General features: G+C 30.3%; 4 protein-coding genes across 12 annotated transcripts; all 4 read right to left on the bottom strand.

Moving 5' to 3' along the window:
• Positions 1–1,285: 1,285 nt before the first annotated feature.
• Positions 1,286–4,476, bottom strand: LOC122515874 (POC1 centriolar protein homolog A-like). 5 transcript variants are annotated; one of them, XM_043633364.1, is made up of 6 exons: positions 4,407–4,476; positions 3,781–4,133; positions 3,490–3,700; positions 3,214–3,413; positions 2,697–2,987; positions 2,294–2,627 (listed from the first exon to the last, which is right to left on the bottom strand). In XM_043633364.1, the coding sequence occupies exons 2-6, from the start codon at positions 4,129–4,131 to the stop codon at positions 2,322–2,324; spliced, it is 1,359 nt and encodes a 452-aa protein (XP_043489299.1). In that variant the 5' UTR covers positions 4,132–4,133; positions 4,407–4,476; the 3' UTR covers positions 2,294–2,321. The 5 variants fall into 5 exon arrangements, with proteins under 5 accessions (XP_043489302.1, XP_043489301.1, XP_043489299.1 ...); XM_043633365.1 differs by lacking the exon at positions 4,407–4,476 and adding an exon at positions 4,208–4,225; XM_043633366.1 differs by lacking the exons at positions 2,294–2,627; positions 4,407–4,476 and adding an exon at positions 1,744–1,771 and having other exon boundaries at positions 3,781–4,201.
• Positions 4,477–5,027: 551 nt separating this feature from the next.
• On the bottom strand, positions 5,028–10,007 carry LOC122515873 (caprin homolog). Of its 2 annotated transcripts, none has more exons than XM_043633361.1 (6): positions 9,830–10,007; positions 8,781–8,999; positions 8,289–8,642; positions 7,413–8,186; positions 7,008–7,320; positions 5,028–6,915 (listed from the first exon to the last, which is right to left on the bottom strand). In XM_043633361.1, exons 1-6 carry the CDS (start codon positions 9,941–9,943, stop codon positions 6,683–6,685), a joined length of 2,007 nt encoding a protein of 668 aa, XP_043489296.1. In that variant the 5' UTR covers positions 9,944–10,007; the 3' UTR covers positions 5,028–6,682. The 2 variants fall into 2 exon arrangements, with proteins under 2 accessions (XP_043489296.1, XP_043489297.1); XM_043633362.1 differs by having other exon boundaries at positions 8,295–8,642.
• Positions 10,008–13,395: 3,388 nt separating this feature from the next.
• LOC122515696 lies at positions 13,396–21,200 on the bottom strand. 4 transcript variants are annotated; one of them, XM_043633098.1, is made up of 10 exons: positions 20,485–21,200; positions 16,549–20,198; positions 16,057–16,469; positions 15,925–15,951; positions 15,581–15,718; positions 15,372–15,493; positions 15,172–15,296; positions 14,787–15,070; positions 14,501–14,683; positions 13,396–14,426 (listed from the first exon to the last, which is right to left on the bottom strand). In XM_043633098.1, exons 2-10 carry the CDS (start codon positions 19,952–19,954, stop codon positions 14,133–14,135), a joined length of 4,992 nt encoding a protein of 1,663 aa, XP_043489033.1. In that variant the 5' UTR covers positions 19,955–20,198; positions 20,485–21,200; the 3' UTR covers positions 13,396–14,132. The 4 variants fall into 4 exon arrangements, with proteins under 4 accessions (XP_043489033.1, XP_043489034.1, XP_043489035.1 ...); XM_043633099.1 differs by having other exon boundaries at positions 20,566–21,200; XM_043633100.1 differs by having other exon boundaries at positions 16,549–20,193; positions 20,566–21,200.
• A 1,501-nt stretch (positions 21,201–22,701) lies between these two features.
• On the bottom strand, positions 22,702–26,281 carry LOC122515697 (general transcription factor IIH subunit 1). Its single transcript, XM_043633102.1, has 8 exons — positions 26,149–26,281; positions 25,160–25,362; positions 24,602–24,803; positions 24,371–24,527; positions 23,721–24,263; positions 23,300–23,627; positions 23,003–23,178; positions 22,702–22,915 (listed from the first exon to the last, which is right to left on the bottom strand). Exons 2-8 carry the CDS (start codon positions 25,311–25,313, stop codon positions 22,793–22,795), a joined length of 1,683 nt encoding a protein of 560 aa, XP_043489037.1. The 5' UTR covers positions 25,314–25,362; positions 26,149–26,281; the 3' UTR covers positions 22,702–22,792.
• Between the last annotated feature and the right edge of the window lie 604 nt (positions 26,282–26,885).

Genomic DNA, 26,885 nt, shown 5'->3' with positions numbered 1-26,885 from the left:
AAAAACACTATTTGTCGAGGGAGTGCAATACTTGCACAAATACGTACAAGTTGGTTGAAGAGGTCCGATAAATGCATTGAAGATTTCATAGCCAGCAAACCACCGTCATTCTACGAGGATAACATTTATAAGTTACCCAGTAAGCGGTAAAAAACTATAGAAAATAATGGTAAATATTACAAAATATAATACTGTACCTAGGTATTTGTAATAAAATCTCCAAGTTAAGAAAAAAAATGCACCAAATTAATTTCTACTCTTAATATATATATACATATAGAAATAAAATAAAATTTTTAAATCTATCCAATAAATTTTAAAAGTTCTTTTTAATATACATTCAAAAGAAAAAGAACATTTACCTTGTCAAGTAATAACTCTAGTAACAAAATTTACTTTTTCATTCTTTTCTTTTGTTTATTATTATAGAAGATAAAAAACTTGTAACGTTTTGTTGCTTATGAGTCTTTTTGCAAGCATGAAATATAAAATTTGAAATTTTTTAAAATATTTATTTTTCATTTGTTTTATAATACGCATCAATTTTAAATTAATGAATGGTTGAGACTATATGAATTAATATTAATATTTAATAGATTTGTTATTAAACACTTATAAACGAGTGAAACTTTATTTGTTATCTGCTTTAAATAACATATTGTAAGAAAACTTGTATAAATTAAAACTTACGATGTATGTACTTATATAATATCACATAAGAACTCGTTTGTACATAATGTACTGCCATATATTATAATTTACATTATTCCACTTTCTTTTTTCCTTTTTTTTTCAACATATCATCTCATTAAAATATTAAAAGCGCATTGAAATTCTACTATAATAGATTATATAATGCAATTGATTTTTTATTTTTGCTGGAACTACTTCTAAAGTACTTGAAAGGATGATTGAAAAGGATTACGTACTTTTGAATATATTTAAAATATATATACACATGCACAAATGAAAACAGCATACTGTAATTAATTTATATTTCATAATTAAGTTACCTTTTATGAATTCAATATATATATTAAGTTTGTTTAATTTTTATAATTTTGAAAACGAAATAAGAAAATTAGATAAAAGATAATATAAAAACATGATCTCTTTTTAAGGACATTTGGTACAGTGAGTGATCGGTTAATACGTAAATATTATATTTAAATGGATTATGTTTGTTAACCGATCACCCACTATATTATAATTTTGTGATTACTCAAAACGGTTTAATAGTGCAAGAAAGAAGGAAAATAATAATTTGATTACATATAATTAGATATATTTGTTAACGCTTGCGTAAAATTTATTGTTTAACACCTAAAAATGTACACTCCTTGCCAGTTTTTTTAATAGTTTGTAATACCTCATCGGAGGATAATGTTGTTTTCACAGATACCATTTTATTATCTAAGTTAACGTTAATATCATTTACACCTATCAAATAAAATTGTCATTATTACATGACATTATAAAATATTTTATCAGTGGGAATATTTAAGAAAAAACTTACAAACCTGCCTTTTTGTTAAGAACATTTTGAACGGAATTAACGCACCCTTCGCACGTCATTTCAACTCGAAATTCGTAGACCTTTAAATGAAAATTATTTCATATAATTTATATTTTCTGAAAAGTAAATAAAATGACAATTTTCTTACCTGCGCCGCCATAATATCACTGATAAAATATGTAAAAGATTTGACGTGGCATATAACACCAAAGTTACTTTTCTCTTTCTTCTTTCTCTTACCACCGAGTCCTATTTCTTGAAATATCAAATAAGTTTTAATCAAAAGATAAGCTCTTAATTATTGAAATAATCGTCTGATCACACTTTCAACAATTTCACTTAACTAATAACACAATCACAGAGGCAATGAGTTCTTTTATTTCCATTTAGATCAACGTACGTGGCTCCCTCTTTTGAGATCTTTTTACAACAGTCTTTCATAATCATGATTTATTGGTTACTTCGATTTTGTTTATTTCCTTATTTTTCATATAATTAAATGGTTACGATCAAAATAAGTTAAGGAAAATTTCTCAATAATGTACAGTAATGTACATATGTCAAAATTTTTTAATTTAAATATTTAATTCAAACTTTTTATAATCAGAATTATCAACAATAGTTTATCATAACCTACAAATTAAAAAATGAGAAAACTTGGAAAAACTTATTATTTATATTATTAATTTAATATTTATATCATTTATATCATATATATATATATAATATTAATAATATATTAGATTATATTTATTAACTTGCAATAAACTTGTTTTATTTTATATAATTAATTCTGTTTTTATATTTATTTATGTTTAAGTTCTTTCTCAACTGCACTTAACCGTTGTTCTAATATATTAACAGTATTTCGTAATGATTCAACTTGTTCATTTAACATTTCTATTATATTACTGGCTTGACTAGAACACGAATCAGGTACTTTATATTGTCCGATACAAGAGGAATCTTGTTCTCTTTCCTTGTGTTGCCTCTCTTTTCTCAAATTAATCACTTCGACTTGTATATTTTCATTAGGTAATTTGGGAATAGATTCTTTACAAATTTTTGAATCGGATTTAGATTTCACAGATTCCAACGATGATAATAAAAACTAAAGAAAATTTCACTATATCTGCTGAAATGTAAACAATATATAGATGTATTAGATTTGAATCAATACCTCTTGCTGTTCTGCATAATCTCCAGTTTTCTCGTATCTTGATTCTTCTTGAGTATCCGTGTCGCTTGACCATTTATCTTCATATTTAATATCTTGAACAGGCGGTATGAATATTCGAGGAACTTTTCTATTGTTATCGTCTTTATCAAAATTAGTCTTCCACGTTAAAAGCTGAAAATCAGCACCACCCGACGCAAAGTAATCTCCATTGAGAGAAAATGCAATCGATCTAACAGCACCATTGTGTCCTTTGAGTGTATAAATTGGACGACCTTCCAATAAATCTAAAACCTAAAAAACATTTACATTTTATTATATTTTTATAATGATATATATATATAGCAGTTTGTTACTGCCTCTCCGGAGTTAACAGTACACGGATTTTTGTTTTTTATCGAAGAGGAAAAAACCATGCCCATGTTGCTCGACTTTAGTGATTTGATGGGAACTAATAATCCAACGTGTTTATGCCATTGACTGATGATATATATAAAATGTATAAAAAGAATTCAATTACTTTCATAGTAGTATCTTCGGAAGCAGTTAACATAAAATTTCCTTTGGGATGAAATTTGGCGGCGTGCACAGGACCTTTGTGGATGGCATAGTGTTGATACAACGAACCCATTCTTAGATCGTATAATTTTATGTATCCACCGATATTAGCTGATCCAATAACACCACCACTTGGATGGAATTCCACATATAAGGCTGGAGCTGTATAAATTTAAGTTTTATTATTTAATTTGAATAAATTGAAATGTAAAAAATGATTGCAACACATATAATATACCTTTAACTTCATTAATAGTTTTAACACATTTTCCAGTAGAGACATCCCATAATTTAACAGTCTTATCATCGCTGCAGGATATTATAAGTCTGCTATCAGGAGAAAACTTGGCACATCTGACCCAGTTTGTGTGTCCATTAAATGATAAAAGAAATTTTCTTTTACATAACATCCATAATTTACAAGTTTTATCATATGACGCGCTGAGCAACTGAAACGTAAATAAATCTATTAGAATAACGTTCAAGGATAAATATTTAATTTGTTTGATTTGAACAATAAAAACAATACCCGTTCTCCATGTGGACAAAAATCTAATGAGCTTACAGCTCCCGAATGCGCTTTGAAATCTATAGATTGTCCTGTTATCCTACTAGGTATCCATATTCTTATAGAACGATCTCTTGACGCACTGGCTATGATTTCTCCAGAAGGCGCATAAGTAACATCTAATGCAGCATCTTTGTGCGCCTTTAATTGAAATCCTCTAATTGAATCAGTTAAATTCCATAACATCAAACTTTTATCCAAACTACTAGATACGAGTTGATTATTATTAGGATGAAAGTGGAGACCGGTAATTGCATCCTTGTGACCTTTTAAATGTCTTTCGATAGCAGGATCGCATGCTGTCTCCACCATTACTATAATATATATATATGTATATATATGAATAATAATATTACATATAAATATAATAGTTTATAAATATTATTACTAATAATTTTAACAAGAACGTTATTTAGCTTGAATATAAATATGCTAAATTAACGACAAATAATAAAATGATATCATCTAACATTGAATTGAAAAAAATATAAATAATGTAGTGATAATTATTGTCAAATAAAAATAATCAATAAACTAATTTTTCGTTTAAATAAAATCTTGATAGAAATTCAATTTCAAACGAATACATATGTGTTTGATTCTATTACTACTCTAGTCTAATAACAGTCCAAACAGAGAATTCATTTTTGAGGTGCCAATTGTGTTTCTGTTATCGAGGCGCCATCTGACGTAGGGCGGAAATAAACAAATATTCAAATGGAAAACTAATAGAGTTTTCTTACAACTTGAAATTTAGAGTATATATTTTCTATATAATCTATAATAATACAGCTATATAAATATATATGTTACCGTGAAAGATTGAAATTGAAGAATGTCAACATTCACATGGTCGTTTGGAGTATGTTCGAAATATTAATGTATAAGAATAAACTCAAATATTCGGTTTTTCACCGACGTATTTGGTATGTGTTGATAATTCATCATGTGAATCTTGACATTATTTAATGTCAGTCTTTCACGATTAACGTATACACTCCATGTAGTTTGATTTAGTTTAATATTTATTTTAAAAATATAGTAACGTGTTGCAATTAACATTAAAAAACGCTGAAATTGTAAGAACAATATAATATACAGTATTGAACTACTATATATTGAAAGAACAATTGTACGTATAAAGACATTGCTATAGGATATACAAGATTGATGATATCATTTACGCTATTAATTAAACACTTTATTACTTTGTTTTTAATTTTGTATATTTTTTTTTTTTTCAAGAACAGATGTAATGACGAAATGCCTTCATTTTAAGCTACGTGATAAGATAGGCTAATTAGCAGGGTTGAATTAGATCTTTATTTGGAAGATACACAGGTATTGATAGTAGGATAATAAAAATTAACTGTCGATTAGGGATGATTAAACGAAATACAGTACTTTTCATAACGCATACATGGCAATATGTAAAACGCAGTTTTGTGTGTTTTTTTTAAAGACGTACTTCACAAGTACACCCTTTTATAATTAAGTATACATTTATAGCGTATTTACCACGCAAAGAACTTGCTCTCTGCATATTAGAGTTTTTAATATTTGTTTCTTTTTACAAAATAATTTTTTATTTTCCAAAATAAAAGATCAATTAATCATGCATTTTCAATCATCGACATTGCATAGTTATGCGCTTTTAAATAACACTATTGTCGAATTTTTAATAAAGAGGATCATATAAAATTTTGAAATGGAATAAAGAACAAGAAAAGAAAAAATATATATATATTTATAAATAGAAGAAAGGGAGAACAATATTAATCTTCGGAAGAGGAATCACGTAACTCATCCATGATTAAACATTTTTATAAATTAACGTATCCTCATCCATTTTACGACTATAAATCTCAGTAACATTTAATCTAAATGCTTCAAATTCGTAGACCGGAATTGGAATAAAGTCTAGAAGTTTATCACTAGAAGGCATTCTCTGTATCCTTTTTTTCTGGTATCTTAAAAAATCTTCTAGAACGATGCGCCGCAGGACAAAGAAATTAGTCGAGCAGATCGTCCCTATTCTTTTATGATCGTCTTATAATTACATTTTTAAATACGTTCTTCTCCTTCTGTTTCCGTGAAATACGTGTAATGAGTTCTCGCATATTTTTTTTCTTGTCATTCTTTTTATAATAAAATTATTATTATACTTTTTATTGATGTTGTTGAACATTTGTTGTTCTATGAAATCTGCCTTTTGTTACAACACAATAATACTTGCATAGTAGGTTCACACTTCAATGAATTTGGTTGATCTTCATCTTATCTCTTCTTTCTTTTTTTATATATCACAATATTACATTTCCATTTTTTGTTTCTCTATACATTAATGTTAATGTTATGGGATTTTTTTCTTTCAATAATTATAAATACCAAATTCAAATGCAGAGTTATGTTATTCATCGTCCTATTTAAGAAACATCCTAAGCCAGATGCATAAGTACCAGCATGTGTGTGTTACAACAACTTACTGTGAAATAATAAGACACTAGGAGAGCGTTTTAAAGTTATGCAATGATAACTTTTTTCCCCATTACATCTATATCTTACTATATTACTATAAATAAAAAGTCATACTGCGCGCTTTCTTTGTACACGATAAACGTAGTATAATGCAACATTAAATATCAAAGATTCTGTTTCTTCTTTCTAAGGATCGCACTTTTGCATACATTACATGTATATACTTATGCTGATGATATCTATTTGTGTATACATCACGTGCCCCGAATATGTCGAAGATGATGTTTTTGTGCCGACTTAGGTTTTTTCATAAATAGACAATTGAATAGTGATCTTAGAGCGTTAATATAACATTTCACTGTGCATTAATTCTATCGTTTAGTTGTTACTGTTGTGCCTGTTGTGGCTTACCGCGAGGTGCATAACCGCCGCGATTTCCTCCTCTTTGACTTCGAAACTGTCCCCCTCGTCCACCCCTATCCATTCCCCGTTCACCTCGAGGACCACCTCTTGTGCTGCCTCCTCCTCTTTTAAATCCTCCATTATATCCATTTCCTTCATTTGCCCACGACCGTTGTTGGTAACCATTTTGATAGTTACTGTCATTGCGGTAATAGGCTGTTCATTGTTACACGAAACAAACAATTTCAAATAAAACATATTTCATGTGTTAATAAATAAATAAATATAAATAACGCTTAATTTTGTACCTTGTCCTGTGCGGCCATTTTGCTGATAGCCACCCCTGCCTCGTCCATTGTACCCATTTGAATTACCTCTCCTTCCACCTCGGCCTCTGTATCCACTCCTTTGTTGATCACTCCATGCTTGTTGAGCTGCTTGTGGTGGTTGCTGAGGTTGTTGTTGTTGTTGTTGTTGTGTATCTGGTATTGGCTGTTGTGCTGTTTCTGCTTGATTCCAATCTACAGGTTCTGTTAATTGAACCCAATCAAAAGACTCGCTCGGTTGATCTGCAACCTCTACTTCCACAGCAACTGGCTCTTCTTGTTCTTCTTTTGTTTCCTATATCATATATATTTATATCATTGTTTATTTCCAATTCAAATGTAATACAACATTTTAATAATACTAATATATAGATACGATGCACGTACTTCTGTGTGTTTTTCTTGGCCATCTTGTTGAGGTGACTGTTCAAAATTTGGCCCTGGTGCTGGAATAGGCTGAGATGTAGCTTGTTGTTGGAAACCAGCGGGATGTTGGGGACTGTACTGTATATTAGGTTGATGTGATGGTGGCATAGGAATTGGGGGAGGTGGATTAGGATTTGAAAATCCAGGAATGTGTGACATGTCTTGTGGTGGTTGATGCTGATATATTACCTGTTGGGGTACAACAGTTGCGTTTGTAAAGTTCTGATTTGTAAATGTTTGTGATGGTATAGGTGCATTAACTGCAGGAATGTGTGATACGATAGGGTTTTGGGATGTGACGTCTGGCGAATCAAGTTCGGATTCTTGTAAAAAGAAAAAATTTGGTGTCCCAATGACATCATTAATTCTAGCTTGTTGCTGTGGCTGTGTTGGTGGCTGCTGCTGCTGTTGTTGTTGTTGTTGTGGTGGTGGTTGCTGTGGTGGTTGTTGTTGTGGTTGTGGTTGTGGCTGTGGTACAAATCCAGTCGCATTTGTATAATATGATGGTTCAACGGGCGCAGTTGGATGTGGTGGGATTGGTTGAGGTACAACTGACATTGGGCCAGTAACTGGAGCAGTGCCCGATACTACAGGTAGAGGAGCTACCTGAACTGGAAAGCTAGGGATTGGTATTATAGATTCAGGTGGAATGTGCCTTTCGCTGTTATTAAACTCTTCATGTTCTGGCACAGAAGTATCCGTCGTTACTTGTGTTTCTGTACTAGTTTCATTGTTCTGTAATAAACACGATGCATGCAATTAAAATTAATTTAAATAAACATTAATTAATTTAATTGAATATAATATTTAATGTTATATATAAACTTTAATACATACACTTACTTCTTCGACTACGGGCTCGGAGGCATGAGCCTGATCAAAGTAACCAGACTGATGTATGGAACTAATGATTTCTTTTAATTTATTATAAGTTGTCCCAGCAACTTCTCTTTGTTTACCATCAACAATTGCCACGTAATGTTCGGCAACTTTCTGAATTTGTTGGACAATCGTTGGTTCTCCCTCTTCGCGCTTATGCTTCATCATTATTTCCTTATACAGATCGTCTATGTATTTCAATTCCTCATCAGAAATTTGTACAGCTCCATTTGCACCGGATAGAAAGTCTTCTCGTACAGTACTTGTACTCATACTCGTCAGAATAGCTTGTATCAGTAATACCTCTCTAACCTAGATTGTAAAAATAATTAGAAAATATTGTGATAAGGATTCTAGGATGTTCGCTATTTTTTAGAAGTACAATATCGATTCTTTAAATTGTTATGCATATAGAAACATCAATGAACGAGTAAGAAGTATGACTTTTACCTTAGCGATATCTTGTTGCGTCCTTTCTACTGCCTCTTTCCGTGCCAATTTTTTCTGTTGTTTGACTGCATCATTGGCAATGCCAACGATTTGTTTGTACAATTCGCGAGTAATTTCCAAAGAATGCAAAACTCCATCGTATTTGGCTACAGCCTTGGTCTGATCCGCATTTAATTCCTTTCCATTCTTTTGGAGGTCTCTGTACGACTCTAATTTACCCTAAAAACAAACAATTTCTTTTCTTTATAAAAATATTCCATTTTATTTCGTACATTAATATTTTTTATAATTAAATAAAGAAAAAAGAAACAAATATTAAAACTAAAAGAAAAGGTAGAAGATGGGAAAAAAGAAAAACACGCAAACGAATAACAATAGGATATAATTCACGATAAATTTTTGTCCGTTCCAAATGTATATTATCGGACTGTTTGAAAAAAAGAAAACAATTTAAATATATAAAAAATACGCAAGACTAAACAAAATTATATTATTCAATTGAACGGACTATTAAAGTATTAAAAGAAATGCAGGAAGAAACCGGTGCGTGGAGATAAAAAAAAATGTCGCGAGAAATGGACAATATATATGCAAATATATATTTTTGTCCTAATTTAATATCTGAGGCATGAAACATATAAGGAACAAAATCTAAATTTCTCGTTAGAAAATAGTCAAATAAAATAAAAGATAAATTAAGAATGAAGATCTAGAGAGAGAGAAAGTGTTAAGGTAAATTACGGAAGGGAAGTTTTGATGCAACTAAAAGGTACCGCCATGACACGAGGTTCGAAACAACAGAATTATATATTTTAAACAGCAGGAAATGATAAAATCTTCAGTGAAAATGGCTAATATTGAATGATTCGTTAATTAATTGTCGAAAGGATAAAGAAATATTACTGGTAGAATAATATTTTAATATCGGCGAATTTTGTAACGTGAAGCACATGGCGTATCAAAGAAACATGGCGGATTACACGATAGAAGCCGCCTTGACAGGTAGATTTAATACCAAATATCGATACTTTATTACTTTAATTACTAACCTTGCGTTTTTCTAGATTCCGTATTTTATGTTCGATTACTATAATCGTTTGCCGTATAGGTTCTACGGTCTCCGTAGAGGCCTGTTTTTCTAACTTCGGATTCGCGGAAGGCATCCTCGGGATACTAAGATGTACTGAAAAATGGAATGAAGACTAAACGCAAGAGGAGCGGGACGAAGGAAGGGATCCCTCGTGCTGTTACTTTTACGAGTGTTAGTGCACTATGGAGGGAGAATATGCGCATGCGCATTGCTAACTTCACACTTAACTTTCTCAGACTCTTTCTTATGACCAACAATTGTTCTTTTTTTTTTCTATATTATTGTCCATTCTATCATATTTATTATCTATTATTAAACTAATTAAATAATTTTTGTTAAATAAACTTGTTCGAAACGTCTTGAGAACAATTTATTAAACACGTACGTGTATAATTGCGACCAGTATTGCGTTCGATATCTCGCGCGCCTTTTATCAGGTTTCGATATATTTCAAATTCAACTTGTTCAAACAATTTGATAAAAAATAAATATATATATATAACATTTATATATATTTTTTTATTATATTTAGATATATAAATGTTATCTTTTTACTAATCTCTTTTGATGAATTAACATAAATTATTGTAATTTATGTAAAAGAGATAATTGTTTGTAATTAAATACAATTAAATAATATTAAGGTAGATAATATAATTTCATAGCTTATATTCAAGTATTTGCTATGTAAAAATTCTATGCATATACATATATATACACACATATATACACAAGCGTATGTTAACTGTATGTCTTTTATTCAAAAATGATTAATAAAAACATAAATTATGCGATTAATATTCTGCTATATAATATATTTTTATAATTCGTTCAAGATAACAGAAAATACTACAACTTCGCAATATTCAAAAAAAAAAACTTTTTATAATTCAAACTGTATGATGAAGAAAACCTATAGAAAACTTTACATAGTATTTAATAATAAACAAAGTTCATAACCATCGCTTTAAAAAAAAAATCTCTCATATATATATATATGAATAGTTTAATATCGTATGCAACGATGAAAGTATGTTGATCGTTGGGCAGGTACTATATACGACATTATAATATTTTTATACAATTTAATAAGATCATCTAATCGGAATTTTGTCGAGAAATTTTTCTTTACATCTATTATCATTTTTATATTCGTTTATTTAAAAAAATCTATTCATTCCCGTACGATGATTTTTATATACAACACCTGCGTTTTTTTTTCTTTTCTTTGCAATATGAATTATTGCATGGCACATTTTGTCAGAAAGAAGATATATCCTTCATGTAGCATGCTCTTTTTATTGTTTTTGTTTGTTAGTTAGTTTTTAGGTCCAATTGCCCTGCATCTTAAATTTTGAATATAATAAATTCTCCAATAAATTTATATAATAAATTTCAAATGCACCACCCCTTATATGACTCTATTACTGATACAATCATTTTATCTTGATACAACATATGAAATGTGTTCTAAAACCTGCTGCCAGGCATTGCTTGTTCTCTTTTTTTCTTTCTTTTTCTTTCTTATAGCGACTTTACAACACACTTCTGTACTAAATTATTTTTTTACAATTTACAAATATATTTGATACATTTTCGAAAAATACATTCGCGCCACGCACGCATATTACCACTCTTTTTTCTTCTTTTTTTAAAGAATATTTGTTTTTTTATTTTCATTTTTCTCTCTAATAAATCTGAAAAACAGGTCGTAAACTTAAACGATATAAGCCTTAAACAAAGATGACCGCGATGAGATTAATAATTTTATGATTACAATGATAATGACGATGATGAAGATAATATAATCATAAACGTAATAGTAATAATAATAATAATAATAATAATAATAATAATAATAATAATAATAATAATAATAATAATAATAATAACATAATTTAAATCTAATAATGGTATTTGATGTACAGTAAACTATTATTGAATATCCCTCTATCACTAGGTATCCAATATTGGAAAGTATTTGTAACGTTAATCATATAAAATGTTAGATATCTTTATATGCATATGTATATATATATATATATAAATCGTTGTAAATTAAAAAGAAATTCTGTTGAATTACATTATAGAATACTTAATAATTTTACCGATAAAAATGAAATAAATCTAAGAATATTCTAATGACAAAAAGAACCTTCCTTGTTATTTCTTAAGTTTTCAATATTTACAACGCATTACAAAAGTTAGAACTTTATAAATTTTATAATTATACATCGAGGCCAAAAATCTAAAATACATATAATTTTTATTATTTTGTTTATACATTTCGAGAATATGGTTGCAACGTATTATAATTTATTCATTTTTCTTTTATCGCAATTGCTCTACATTTTGTCAGAATATAGAAATGGGTTCTTTTAAAACGAAGAATTAGCAGTACATTACTGTTTACAAATTTTGTCCTTAACGATATATATATATATATATATATATATATAACGAAAAGTAAAATAAATTTATACGTACGTTTATATACAGAGTTACGATATTTCAGATCAGATTTAGGGCCATTTATGAGTTCTTTAAATGATATTAATTGTAAGATACATTTTATCTGATACCAAAATGATACAATTTCTGGATACAAAAGACGAACAAACTTTTCGACGTAATTCTGTTCGTTTTTTCGTAGTATAAATTTTTATTTATAATACTTTCTCTCTCACGTCTTTATGTATGCTGTATACGATTTACCTTAATTCGATTTTTTTTTAAATTTTATTTTTAGATTGCAAAGTACGTAAAAGTAGAGAAAGAAGGGAAAAAAAAGGAATTAATTCACTTAATATTCACAAGGACAAAACTTAGTAACAGTACTGTACAAGCACTAACTCTGTATATAATGAAAACAAATAATTATTATTTATATGTTATAATATACAAAAAGGCCTCTGTGGAACCTGAATATTGCTATTATTATGACCACTATACGTAAATATTCATATAGCTCTAGGAGTATATTATGTATGCAAAATAATATTTGAAAGTAATTGAAGAATCAAAAAAATATAAATAATTTTCTTTTGTATATATATAACGTGGAAGAATTGTATATCTAAATGTTGCACTGGAAATAATAATAATAGTAATAATAATAATAATAATAATAATAATAATAATAATAATAATAATAATAATAATAATAATAATAATAGTAATAGTAGTAGTAAAAGTAATAATAATAAAAATAATAATGATGATGATGATAATGCTAATAATAATAATAATAATAATAATAATAATAATAATAATAATAATAATAATAATTGCAATCAAAATCAGACTTAGATATACAATGCACAAGTATATAATGCGTATAGCAAAAAACATAAATTTATTGAAAAATATTTAATACTTGGAAAAATTATATAGGTTAAACATAATTTCTTCTTCCTTTAGAAATCATGGTATTAGAGGTGTACTTCTTCAAAAAGTTTTGGAACACTTTAGGATACTTTGAACCTATTTGATACACCTGAAATCTTGTTTACATACTTCTTTGCACTTAGTAAATATACGTATGTACAACATAAATATTACATAAATATTAGTTAACTTGCCAATCGTATAAATAGCAACTATTTTGCAAAAGTAAAAAAGAAAATACATATTAACTTTAAAAGTTTATACGTACAGGAACAAATATCTTAACAGCTTCCGCTGCTTATTGTTAAGCACGTTCTTGGAATCGCTGTTATGTGATGTATGCAAATATGTTACAGAGAAAATCTTTGTCCACATGGTTAACGTCATGTTTTAGATAGAACCGAAGTTCTGTCCTCATACGTTTTTACGATTTATCACGTTGTATCTTCACTCTATATGAGATTATTACGATACAAATAAGTATGTTTAACTATATCCACACCAGTGTCCAAATTCAATTCCACTATTCCACTATTTTTATATCACTATAATGGCAAAGTTTGGGCTTAAACTAATTGCTATGCTAAAAATGTATATATAATACATGTTCAAAGTATTTTAATTTTCATTTATACCTCGATTTACTCTCAATAGCTCTTTCATTTCTATAATTACAGTCCTTTGTGTTAAACTTTAATTAATAAATTTAGAGTTCATCGTAATAGAATTATCCACAGAGTTCTTCCCAAATGTTAATATAGAATTCTTCAATGTGAGAGACAAATACACATTTGTTCAACAATTATGTATACCACTATACTCGCACGTATATTATGACGTTTAAATAACAAACAAAACCATATTGTATAGCACCACTAAGATGATACACTGTTGATTTGCGTATTACATGACACCGTTAGCAAACTGCTATCAGTGTTCTGTACAGGCACCTGTGAATCTGAAGTATTAGTCGATCCCTCAGTTGCACGCACAGATGAATTATGAATTTTCATTTCTTCTGCATGATTTACTGAAATAGATGACGATGAAGACGAAAACGACGACGACAATGAAGATGAGGACGAAGTTTCCGTTGGACTTGACTTTAATTTTAATTGTTGCTCCATACTATCAATATTTGCCCAAATCCTTCTTACTTCTTTGAATAACTGAATAAAAAGAACAGAAAATGTATTTTAATAGATCATTAATAAAGAAAATTGATACTATATGAATTAATTACTTGATTCAACCAAGCTTCATCCGCTAATAGCTCATTTAATATTATTGTTGTATCCTTATGAGGATTGGCTGATCTTTTCTCCGTCACTCTTCTTGCACATTCCAAAAACATGAGATACTTTTGATGAGCTACTTTATTATATAAAGCTACTTTAGTTTGACAAACTCGACATAGCAAAAAATCCTGTAAATTAATCAGATATAAGATGAGAACAATTCAAGTTACAAGATATTTCATGTTTCATTAATAGAACGTTTATGTATATATATATACATATATACTGAACCTTTTCTAAAGGTACTTTTGGATCAGGAGGCGAGCCTTCTAATGTAGTACTGTTATACGGCTGACCGTAAAGTAAAACTCTAGCATAAATTTTTATTTGCTGACAACCAGCGCATGGTTTGTTCTTATATTCAGATGGTGCCAAATCTTTTAATGCATTAATGCACGGCCATGTTGAAATTGCAGTTATAAAATCAGATCGCCACTTTGTGGTAGAAAGAAGACGTTGTTTTCTTTCATCTGTTACTTCGTCGACTGTCTTTACATTGGATAAGAAATAATCATCTGAAAGAAAGGAAAAAGAAGAAGAATGATTATGAAAACAATATAATTATGGTGTAATCATATATCATTATTAAGCTAAAATCGTTAAATATTGTTTTAACCTTGCTCTTGAAATATCTCAGTTAAGAAATTAGAATCCAAAGCTTGAGAGATTAATGTTTGTATGTACACTTCAAAATTATCTTGATATTTTTCAGTGTCCTTCATTAACTTATTTATGCATTCACTGAAAGTTCAAACAAAGAAAATTAGATTTTTACATCTTTTTCGTTAGTTTTAAAAAATATTATTAAGTGTTCACCTGTCATCAATGATCATTTCATCTCTTAAAAATTCTACAATAGTTTCTAATTTGGATTGTTGCCAAAATTTAACTGGCACTTGCTGATATATATGGCGATTTTGTGGAGCCCAACCAGAATACTGAAATTATATTAATTATATTAATATTAATATCCTTTATTATTATTTTTTGTTATTATATTATTTCATAATATATATTTCCATTACCGTAGATATGTTTCTATATAACGTTTTGCCATTGGACTTAAATGGCTCATATTTTTGCAACAACGTTTTACCGTCTATTCTCCATAGAGCCGGGTACTTTTCATCTAAATCTGCTTTGATTACAACAAATTCACCAGACTAAAAAAATATAAATCTATGGTTATTTTATTATTCTATAAAAAGAATATTTGAAGATATAAATTTTATATACAACTTGTAAATCATTGAGGCTTTTAATTAATATATTATTAATTATATCAATGATATATTTATTTGTAAATTATCCTAATAATTTATATATATGTATGTGTAAAAAGAAAAAAAACAAAAAGAATAGAAATTACCACATCTTCAAAATTGTTGATGGAATGCTGCATGCAATAATAATATTTATGATTTAATTTGTATTGGCGAGAGAACCTTCCTCAATGGTATTAACAAATATACAAAATATAATTAAAATATAAACAAATTACCTGAAATGGAGATATATCGATGTCATCGTCGCTGGCTGATGTAACTAATTTCTCATCTATTTTAGTCGATATCTTAGCAGAATTGCTAGAATTTTTAGAATATACATCATGTCTTTTTCTGACAGATTTTTTGGAAACAATAACTTCGCCGGACGAATAACCATCTTCTTCTAAAGACTTTTTATTTTTCTTCGTGATAAGAGGTCGTCCACGTTTCTTTCTTTTGTCCTCTTCATCTCCAATTAATTTGACGGCCGGAGTCCATGCAGGATCAGAATCAGAATCACCTTGTTCTTCATCGTTATCAAAATAATCTATACCCTGTTGTTTATCTAAAAATTGTTTTACTGATGTTTTTTCCTTAGCTTTTCTCTTGGATGTTTCCCGTCTTGGGGGTAAAAGCAAAGGATCCACTGTAGAAAAAAAAAAAAGAAAAAATCATCAAGAGATTAGTTATTAGAATTTATACATAAAAATATATTTTAACTATACCTTCTTCGAACTTCTTCGATACTTTTCCACTGGATGCATGAATGGGTGTTTCAGCTACTACAACAGCAGCAGCGGCAGCAGCAGCGGCGGCAGCAGCAGCAGCAGCAGCAGCTTTCCGTTTTCTATCCGTTGGTCCTCCAGGCTTAATTGGTCTTCCTTTTCTAGATTTACCTTCCTGTTTTGTGGTTGTAATATCTGTCGCATTAGTGGTATTAGTAGATGTTTTCCTTTCTGTTTTTTTAGGCGGAAATAGAAAATCATCATCACTAGTAAATCCATCATCGCTTGAGTCAAAGTTTGGCTTTTTCCTTTCTTTAGGCAATGGAAAATATCTAGGATCATTAGCATAATCAATTGTTGGCATTTCCTTTGGAGGATTTGATTTTTCAGTTTGTATTTTAACTGTTTCTCCATTTGTAGAAGTTTCCGAAGGTTTACTAGGCTCTATAGGAATATATGGTTTCGACCTACTCCACGTAGCCTTTCTACCACCTCGTATTGCGGGTGGCGGCGAAGGATCTCTTTCACCTTGTAAAAATTTTAAATAACTTGCCATGAATCCTGAATTATTAGGATTTCTTCCAGGTTGTTTAAGATTTTTGTTCATTTGATTAATAGTTTGCAATGGTTGTTGATTTTGTTGAAGAAAACCTAATTCTTCTTCTATATTAGGAACGATAACTTTTGGTTGATCGTCTCTTATTTCTTGATTATAATTTGAATTTTGATTGATTGCATTTTCCCCAAAACTAATTGGCGTTATATCAACAGAAGATTGAAATTCATGAGTATGATGAGGATGATGTCCTGGAGGTATATGGAAAGGTGGGAAATAAGGAATAGGAGGCGGTGCATGATGGTGCGGTACCATTATTGACTGATGTTGATGTGCTGGATTTCCAACAAAATTACTCGAATGGTGCAACGTCGATTGAGAACTAAATGCAGCAGGTGTACTTGTAAACATTTTAGAGGGAGGTGGAGGTAAAGTCCACCTGTCTTCATAATAACCATTTTGTTGTTGTTGATTTGTATTGTGATGCGCAGGAGGTGGTATTCTACTTAAATATTCCGTCATAGTTGTCGTTCCTGTAAGTTCATTTAGCGTAGATCCGTGAACTCCTTTTTCTGAACTTTTCTTCTTTTTGTTAACAGAATCTACTTTACGTCTTTCTTCCACTTGTTTCTGTTGATCACTTAGAGCGGTAGGTGTTGTATGCTGCTGTTGTACTTGACAGGAACTTTGTTGTAACGTTTGTAAATTTTTTACGATACTCATCGGATCTCCTCTGCAGCTACTTAAATCTTGCAAAGTAACTTGATTGGAATCGAAATAGGGTTGCTGCCTCTCAGAAACATTTAGTACTCTTTGTACCTGTTGTTGAATAGGTAACGCTTGAGGGTTTATTTCTGTGTTACCAGTTGCATACACTGCCACAGAAAATTTTCTGTTTGCGTTTGTATGCCTATTATTATCATTTTCCCAACATATTTGCTGCTTTTGGGTTTGAGAGAAGTCCTGTTGTTGTTTGTCATAACTTTTAGCTTCCGTATTATAAGTTGGTTTATTATTTTCTGTAGTACCTAGTGCCCTAGTTATCACTGAAGAATATGCAACTTGACCCTGTGATGCAGGCCGAGGAATAGTAACATCAAGTGGCGAAGGTGGTGTAACTTGTTGCTGAACTGTTGCTTTATACTGCTGTCCGCTAGTACATTGATTTCCATTATTTTCAGTATGTTGTTGCAATGGCGAAGGAGAAGATATTGTTGCCATTGGACTATTATACATTGGATATGCAGGACTCGGTACATGTCCTAGCGGACTAGCTTGCGAATGTGCTTGCAAGGGACTTGGTCTTCGTGGTACAACAACACTGCAGTCTGGACCATTTTGAGTTGAATTGTTAGAAGAATAAGCAGAATCAGTAGATGCTGTTGATTTGGATCTATTAGAATGGTGATATTCAGTATCATTTGCTGAATTGGTTACATAGTGTCTATAAGGTGTTGCCGATTGCTGCTGTTGACTTAAAACATGAAACTGTTGCTGCTGTTGTGGATGTGACTGTAAATTATTATTTGGTGGTGTCCTTTGGTTACTTGCAAGTTTACCACTATTATTATTACAATTTGTAGTATTATTAGTTCCATAATTCATACTATGCGTATCCATGATAGAAAAACTGATAGGCGACGATTGATTACTATCATGTCCTGTTTGTTCATTCCTTCTATGTTCGCCATGATTACTTAATTCGGGATATATTTTTGTTTGTGCTTTCGTCTGTATACTTTGCTGAGATGTTGACGTAGTTTTGTTAGGTGGAGAAGGAAAACCGCTATTTTGTAAAGGTTGCTTATCTTGAGCTTGCGACGATACAGATCTAACAGCTGTATTTAAAAAAACCGCTGCCGATCCAACAGATCTTGCAGATGGTTGAGGAATTCTATATTCTTTGCTAGAAGTATTACTTGGCGTGGAGACAATACATGATTGTTGGTGTTGAAGAGACGTTTGTACCTTACCATTTGAAGCTTGAGTCCCATTACCTGCTGTATAATTATTTGTCAATGTTTCTGAACTAAATGTAGTCGGAACTTGTTGGAAAAATGTTTGACCGTTACCTCCTTGAGTAGTCGAGACTACCAATTTTATGTTAACATTTGGAGATTGAGGTCTAATATTTACAGTCTTTTTTGCATCTGGATAAGTTGAAGATTTAAAGTCTGCTGTTGAAACAGGAGTAGATAGTTGAGAATTGATGTTGTTTATTGTTGGCGTTCCAGTAAAATGAGCATTAAATGTATTTTCGTAAGCAGCGCTGTTGGTTTTTGCAGAAGGTGGTCCAGGGGAAGATGCGACAACACTTTCATGTGGCAATATACCAAAAGGACTCGGAGGAAGTTGGGAATTGTTTTGTTGGGTCCAAGCAAGAGACGATGCAGTAGGCGAAGAAGATGAATTTTGATGTTCAAAAAAAGTTTGATGAGTCGAATTGTAGCTTTCTCTCAATGGAGATATTTCAGATTCCGTAGTAGTATTTTGTTTGGTCACAGCTTGCACTTGAGTAAGAACTTGTCGATGTTGTGAAACATAAGGTGATTGTTTAGAATTGGGATGATGAAACAAAGGAGAAAAAACGTCGTATCCCACAGGGGGTGGAGTCATAAACCCCCCTGGGTTGAAGGGAGATGGTTGTCCCGCCAGAGTTGCTGTTGTATGTGCTGCTTGTAATAGTAATTGCGATGTTGTTGATGGCACCGCTTGATTGGTAGCCGTTGACAAATGATGCGATACAAAATCACTATTGGCGCTTGAATTTATACCTTGAAACGTATTAGCTGCAGTTCCTGTTGATGCAAGGCGATTATACGATGCATACCATGGACTAACAGGATCCATTACCCAAGTTTGGCACAAGGGTGCCTAATCTGCCGCCTAGTCCACTTATGGCAGGCTTTCTTGCGTTTAGAAACGTTGGTGATAAATTTTAAATCAATCATAACATAACTTTCAATGAAAACTTTTATACATTCCTCTTCATAATTGCACATAAGAAAAAACCATTCTGTATACTTCTTCATATATATATATATGAATCGATCATAAAAGCTTAGTCCCAATGTTAAGAATTCTCCATTCTATCCTACGAAAAAAAACACATTTCTTTATTCGTATAAGCACATTGAACGAAGAAATGCAATGAAACACATATAAAAATATAAAAATCTCATTGTTTGATATTACGGAATTCAAAGGAAATAAACAAAAGCATGCAAACTATTTCACATTAACATTCGTTATTATATATATATATATATATATATATGTACGAAAAGAAAAGAATGCAAAATAATAAAAGAATAGTCAATTATTCGAGATAAGAGAAGAAAATAAATGAAAGACGACTGGATAAAGAAGATCACAAGTACTTGTTTGGAATCGTGGAGGAGCGTAGATCGTGGAACCAATCGGGTAATATGTATCACAACGTATTTTAGCGAACACAGTACCTACAACGGTTCCTATTGTCTTACGATCGTTGATCGCTAAAAACTCTGTACTTGTCTGGCAAACAAAAACAAGCACGCGCGCTCTCCTTGAAGTCGACGAGCATCCTTCGAATTAACGTCTTTTTCTTTTGGTCCTATCCAAACAATCCTATCCAACAACGGCGTATACTTGAATACGGTGTACTAACAGTTCACTTTTAGTGTTCGGTTCTAATCATCAAAGAACGACGGATCGTCGTCTAGTTCTTCCCGTATCTTATAAACTTATTCTTATATGTAACAACTATTATTTCCTTCTTCGATGTCGTAAAACCTCGCTTAGAGATACTTGATTATGTTCGCCGGTATAGTACGACGATATACAATGTCTTTCTTTAAGAATAACACAGTAAATATGGCCACAGAAACTTCTTGGCCAACGCACGACACACGATCGGGTGGCACCGTTGTTCCGCTCACATGATTCGAGCATACGCAAATATCTAAACATGCCGGGTATACCTCGAGACACCCGGCGCTTCTGCATATACACCAAGCTGATACAAACTCGCACAGGCTCATTTATCGCGGGGAATTTAACGGTATTGCCCCCGTGCGCTCATTATACCTCGCCATTTTAATCCAAGTCAACAATAAACCGCGCCATCTATCGATTCGATCTGTATCACCAGCGGGGAAGGATCAACCTTGATTGGTCGATTAATAGGGGGCAATTTATTAGCGCGTTTTTTTAATATCATCTTTGATACATTTTGATATTTTCTACTAATAATTATGGTAACAGTTGATGTATTAACATATTGTTTTACAATTAAATAAAGTAATAAATATGATAAGAAAAATGTATCTCGTCTTTTTTTCTTTCTTTTTATATATGTATATAAAAAGACAGGTTTCCCATATAATTATCCATAGACCAACAATTCGCAATAATAACATTTATTAGAATGATAATGTAAGAATATATCTATAATCGTTATGATAATAATAATATTAATAATTACTATAATAATAGTAAACTACTTTGCAATTTAGATTAATTTCGTATCAATTCTAATAGTGATTATTTTCTTCACAAGTCATGTCAAATTATTGCTATATATAACGGAGAAAAAAACAATTATGTTTAATAAAATTGTTAAATTAAATTTTTTTATATATAAAAAGAAAACCTTATCTAATAGTACAAAGAAAAAGTAGGATTCAACAATAAGACACTTAGTTGATCATATTGCAGATATCAGATAACACGTAGCCACTGCAATGAAATAGAAAAAAGAAACCGATATGCTAATTACAGAATTTATTAATAATAGTCGTAATATATTGTTTTGTTAGTACTTTATAAATGTTCATACGAATTACCTACATTCTATCATATATATGTATCTTAATTTTTTTTATATTTAAAGAGACAATCAACAATGTGTATTAGGATATAATTTTATTATTATAACAAATTGAAAATATTCTTTTAAAGCTAATAGTAGTGATAAAATAGAAATATTTTATTCTTAATTGTGCAGTGGCAGTTATATCCCTATTTTGATATCTGGCAATATTCAGACATTTCGTTACTTTTTATTACTCGTACTTGGCAAAACACACACGTTTGCATTTTACATTTTTTCTTGAAACCTTCATTTATAACTTTTCCTTGTTATATATTTTTGCAAATTGGAATATCAATAAATTTTTTATTCGAAATAAACATAAATGTCAATGAAATATTTACGATGGAAACTATAATAACAAATAATCGTTTTTGTTTCATCGACGACGACATTGATGCTCGTTCTCTAATGATTTTTAAAAAATACCAATATTCTTTTAATTGAGAATGCAATACACGAAAATTATCTTAACAATCTATAGAAATTAAATAAATAATCTATAAATTACATATTATGAAAATAAACATGTACTGATGGTATAATTATTGTGATCTGACTTCATTTCCAATGAAGAATTTGTAAAAAGAGTTTTTTAAGATATAAAACATATTTTAAGTATTAATAAATAAAAACAAACAATGCTTCGGGGCAGCATAGGATGTGTAACTCAAGTCAGCTTTGGTTTTTGTGAAATACATCCATATCAATACCTAATTACGGTAACGTTATAAAATGCAATATATGTAGGATAATTGGTATTGCTTTGTTTTATTTGTGTGGTGTATGTGTGTGTGTGTTGTTTGTATTTTCATTTAAAACATATTAATAAATGGCTATCTCATTTGCATTTTACGTTGTTGCCATAGGGCGAATTTTCTATATGCAGTATTTAATAATTGATTTAAATGACTGGTTAGATGTTGACTAACCGCAGAGAATTCTCCTTGAACGCGATCCTAAAATATAATATTATATTAATTTATAATAAAAAATGTGTCTCTCTTATCGGTATGAAAAATATAAAAACAATATATGATACATACTTCAAATGGCTTAAGTTTAACTGAATGAAATCTATGTAAGGCTTCGTGCATCCTGATTGCTTTCTCCTCGAGTTGTGGTGTCGTTGGTGGAAAACTTCTCCAAAAATGCCTTAACAGTTGACATATACAGACATATACATTACGTAGTTCTGTTTCTAAATCCTTTGGTATTAATTCTGTAATAGATAGTTCGAAAAATTAACCCTATTTATATACGCATTTATTTTATAGATTTAATTATAATTAAATGTATATATATATATATATATATATATGTATATGTGTATATATATTTACGTCCAAGACTTTCTTCTCTAAAGCTTTTCATAAGAGATCCTCCGGGTGTCAATTCTCCTAAAGCTGATACAGCAGCAGCTGGAGTAACTAATGATATAGGAGCTTGTCTAGGTAGACTGTTTCCTGAAATCCAAGAGGTTGCTTCTTTTTGTAATTGATTTACTGCCATTAAAAGTTCATCCGAGGGTGCTTCTGTTATTCCATACCCTGGTACAGGACCATGCAAATATCTGTCTACGTGTGTTAAACGTAATGGTGCACCATTATCTGTATTTGAGTCGCAACTAGCATCGAGGTCATCATAAATTAATTTTTCTTGTATCCTAAGCTGTGAAAAGATAAAATATGTAAATGTAAAATTTTTTATGTCATGAATATTATTAAGTATATAAAAGAAAAAGAAAAAAAATAACTTTCTTACCTTTTTATTCTTTGGTTGGAAGTCTGGTTCATCATTGGCAGAAGCTTTGCTTGCTGATGGCGTTGAACCATTTAACTGCGGTTGATAATTTTGTGTAGATTGTTTAGCAGTGCTGGCTTTCAAAACCATAATACTATGCTGATTAAATCTTTTGATCATACTCTGATGAACGATATTCCCTGAAGTTTTGTCGGATTTACTTAAGCCGCTTCCATAATTTTCATCTAACGTTTGATCCTCGAAGGAAGTAATATCAACCAGAGGATCATTTATTCCAGATTGAATATCTTTCTTAAGTTCTTGATCATCTATTTTGGCACATTCGGTAAATAGATCCTTGGTCCCTGCATTGATACGATCACGATGAAAATAATGTGATTGAAAAAATTTAGTCCAGAAATCTATTTCTGACATTTTGTGAGGCACATTTTCTTGATGTTTTCTTTTGACCGCCGGATAAGTTTTAAATATACATTCCATAATATCTATAGTTAAATTATATTTCAGCCCATTGCAACCATCGGTCTGTGGTTTAATGTCAGCCTAAACGTCGAACAAATAATTATTAGTAATTGCAAAATGAAATTCCCAGTTCATCTATTTCACACATACTTTGAACATAAAAATAACAGTATAATCATTTGTCTTACTAGAAAAGCACCATTGACACCTATCTCTTGACGTTGGACTTTCTTAGCACGTGTGTATTCTGCAGCATGTTGCGTCCAAAATTCTTCAGAGGTAATCACTTGCGATATTACTAAATCGCGATATAATTGTAACAATACTGGATTTTCTTGTAACATTCTAAAAAAAAACAAAATTAATGTCATATGAAATCAACGACTGGTAAGTAAAAAAATAAAAATGTAAATATTTACTTGTTTTTTTCTTCCAATTCTTTGTTAACTTTCCTTTTAAATCTTGGTAACAGTTGCTGTAGTAATTCCTTAACATCATCACGATCCTTAATTTGTGCTTCCTGTCCATTACGATTAACAAAATGAAACGTAGACGAAGATCCATCGTGCAGAACCACTTGTAGCTGTATCTTTGATTTTCCTTCAGGCGATATCTTTTGTACTAAAAACACAAACGATACAAATAATTAAGAAATGATATTTAATATTTATCTTTTAAATTAAAGATTTTTCCAAAGGAACACCGGTCTACATTAATTATATGTAAATAATTTATATTACGAAACATAATAATAGAATTTTGAAAGGGACGCGTAATTGCTTAATAAGCATAGAAATGTTTTAGCGAAAAATGTAAATACGTTCTAAAAATATTTGACAATGATTTGAACAAACAATATATAATTGAATTAGTCATATAACAATGATAAATTCATCAGAGATAAAAAGCGCGTTGATTTTTACTATTCTTTTATTAAACATTAGTTTATTAATTACAAAAACCCATCAAGTTCTTACATTTAATATCAGCGTATTTGTGACTGACAGATACAGTATCCCTATTATCGAGCATCCAAGCTATTCGTTCATTCATAACATATAAAGTACCATCTCCCTTCTTGTAACGTACTTGTCCCACTTGCATTAAAACATCTTCCGACGACGTAGTCATGGTGGATGTAATCTATCGTATAATTCTTCTAAGATCGATAGATAATATTCTGTAAAAGATAAATCATAATATCGTAGCAATTATTAATTACTATACACAAAGAAAATATTCGAGTTTAAAGTCAGCAATGAAAAAATACCTAATCATATACATAATGTTTCATACACATGTACTTATTTAAAATAAAATATTCTAAAGCAATGATATTAGGCTAAAATTGATGTTACTTTTATTTAGGTTTAATTGGATAAAAAAAAAACAGTAAAAAAAAATAAAATATTCATAAATAACGTGAAACGAAAGCAAAGTTTATATTAAGAATAATGATAAAAAAAAAACAGGTATATTAAGAAATAAAATGACGAAAAAATGAAATAATTTGTCGTCTATACACAACAAAGGAAATAAGTTGTGTATGTGTGTATGTTTGTGCATGCGCGCGTTAGTATGGAATACGTTGTTCTATATAGTGACACCGATTTGTTTGTCATCATGTCCTTGAGTACGACATTGGAAGGAGAAAAAAATAGAAAGAAAAAATATCATTTCAATAAAATAATCAGAAAGATCGGCCGGACTTGTGAGTGGTAAAAATCTTCGATAGGAATAAACATGTGTAAGAAAATGCTATGTGTCTCTTTCTTTCTTTCTTTCTTTCTCTCTCCCACTCTCCATCTCACTGTGGTAATACCAAAAGGATGCGGCAGTAGTACGCACTTACAACTTGTAATTAACATTTGCCGATGGAAAATTTCTATTTTACACGATTCGAATGTTTAAATAAACTTTTCTCATTCACCTGAAGGAAAAATACAATGATAATAGGAGAAATTACCGGTAGTAAAGTGTGAAAGAGCGTAGAACGATATACGGTCCTTACGGGCGGCACGGCCATGTGCAGAAACACACATCGGTGGACGCATCGCGAAGCGAAGACGGCTACGGACGGACCGTCGGTATGAATAACACCATCGACCAGCTGAAGCCGGTATACTACGTTAATCGAAACTCGTACCAAGACATTATTTTCATTTTTATACTTTTATTTTCTTCCCTTTTACTCTCTTACCCGATTATTTCTTATCAATGATATTTTATATTTTTAAGCGATCATGTTTCATGTTTAATATTTATTTGATTTTTTTCGACGATATGAATTATTATACTTACAGTTGTTAACTTGACTAAAATAGCGTTAATTTCACGTATCTAATCACTTTTGCGCATGCGTTTTTAAACCTTACACTTTGAGCGCGCCAAATTCAAAACGCATCGAAATATTATAATTCTTTATTAATCATTTTAAAACTGGAAACTTGATATTAATATTATTATTATTATTATTACTATTATTATTATTATTATTATTATTATTATTATTATTATGATTATGATCATTATGATTATGATTATTATTATTATTATTATTATTATTATTATTATTATTATTATTATTATTATTAGGATACATTAATTTCTACATTTTCATTAATTTTAATTTTGCTTCATGTAATTGCGTGAGTTTGTTTTTAATTTATATCAATTACATTCAACTTTTAAACATAATAAATG

The sequence above is a fragment of the Polistes fuscatus genome, unplaced genomic scaffold, assembly GCF_010416935.1.
Source record: "Polistes fuscatus isolate 324 unplaced genomic scaffold, CU_Pfus_HIC Scaffold19, whole genome shotgun sequence".
Taxonomy (NCBI): Eukaryota; Metazoa; Arthropoda; class Insecta; order Hymenoptera; family Vespidae; genus Polistes; species Polistes fuscatus.
The sequence above is the reverse complement of the archived record's forward strand: the minus strand, read 5'-3'. Positions and strand labels throughout refer to the sequence as shown.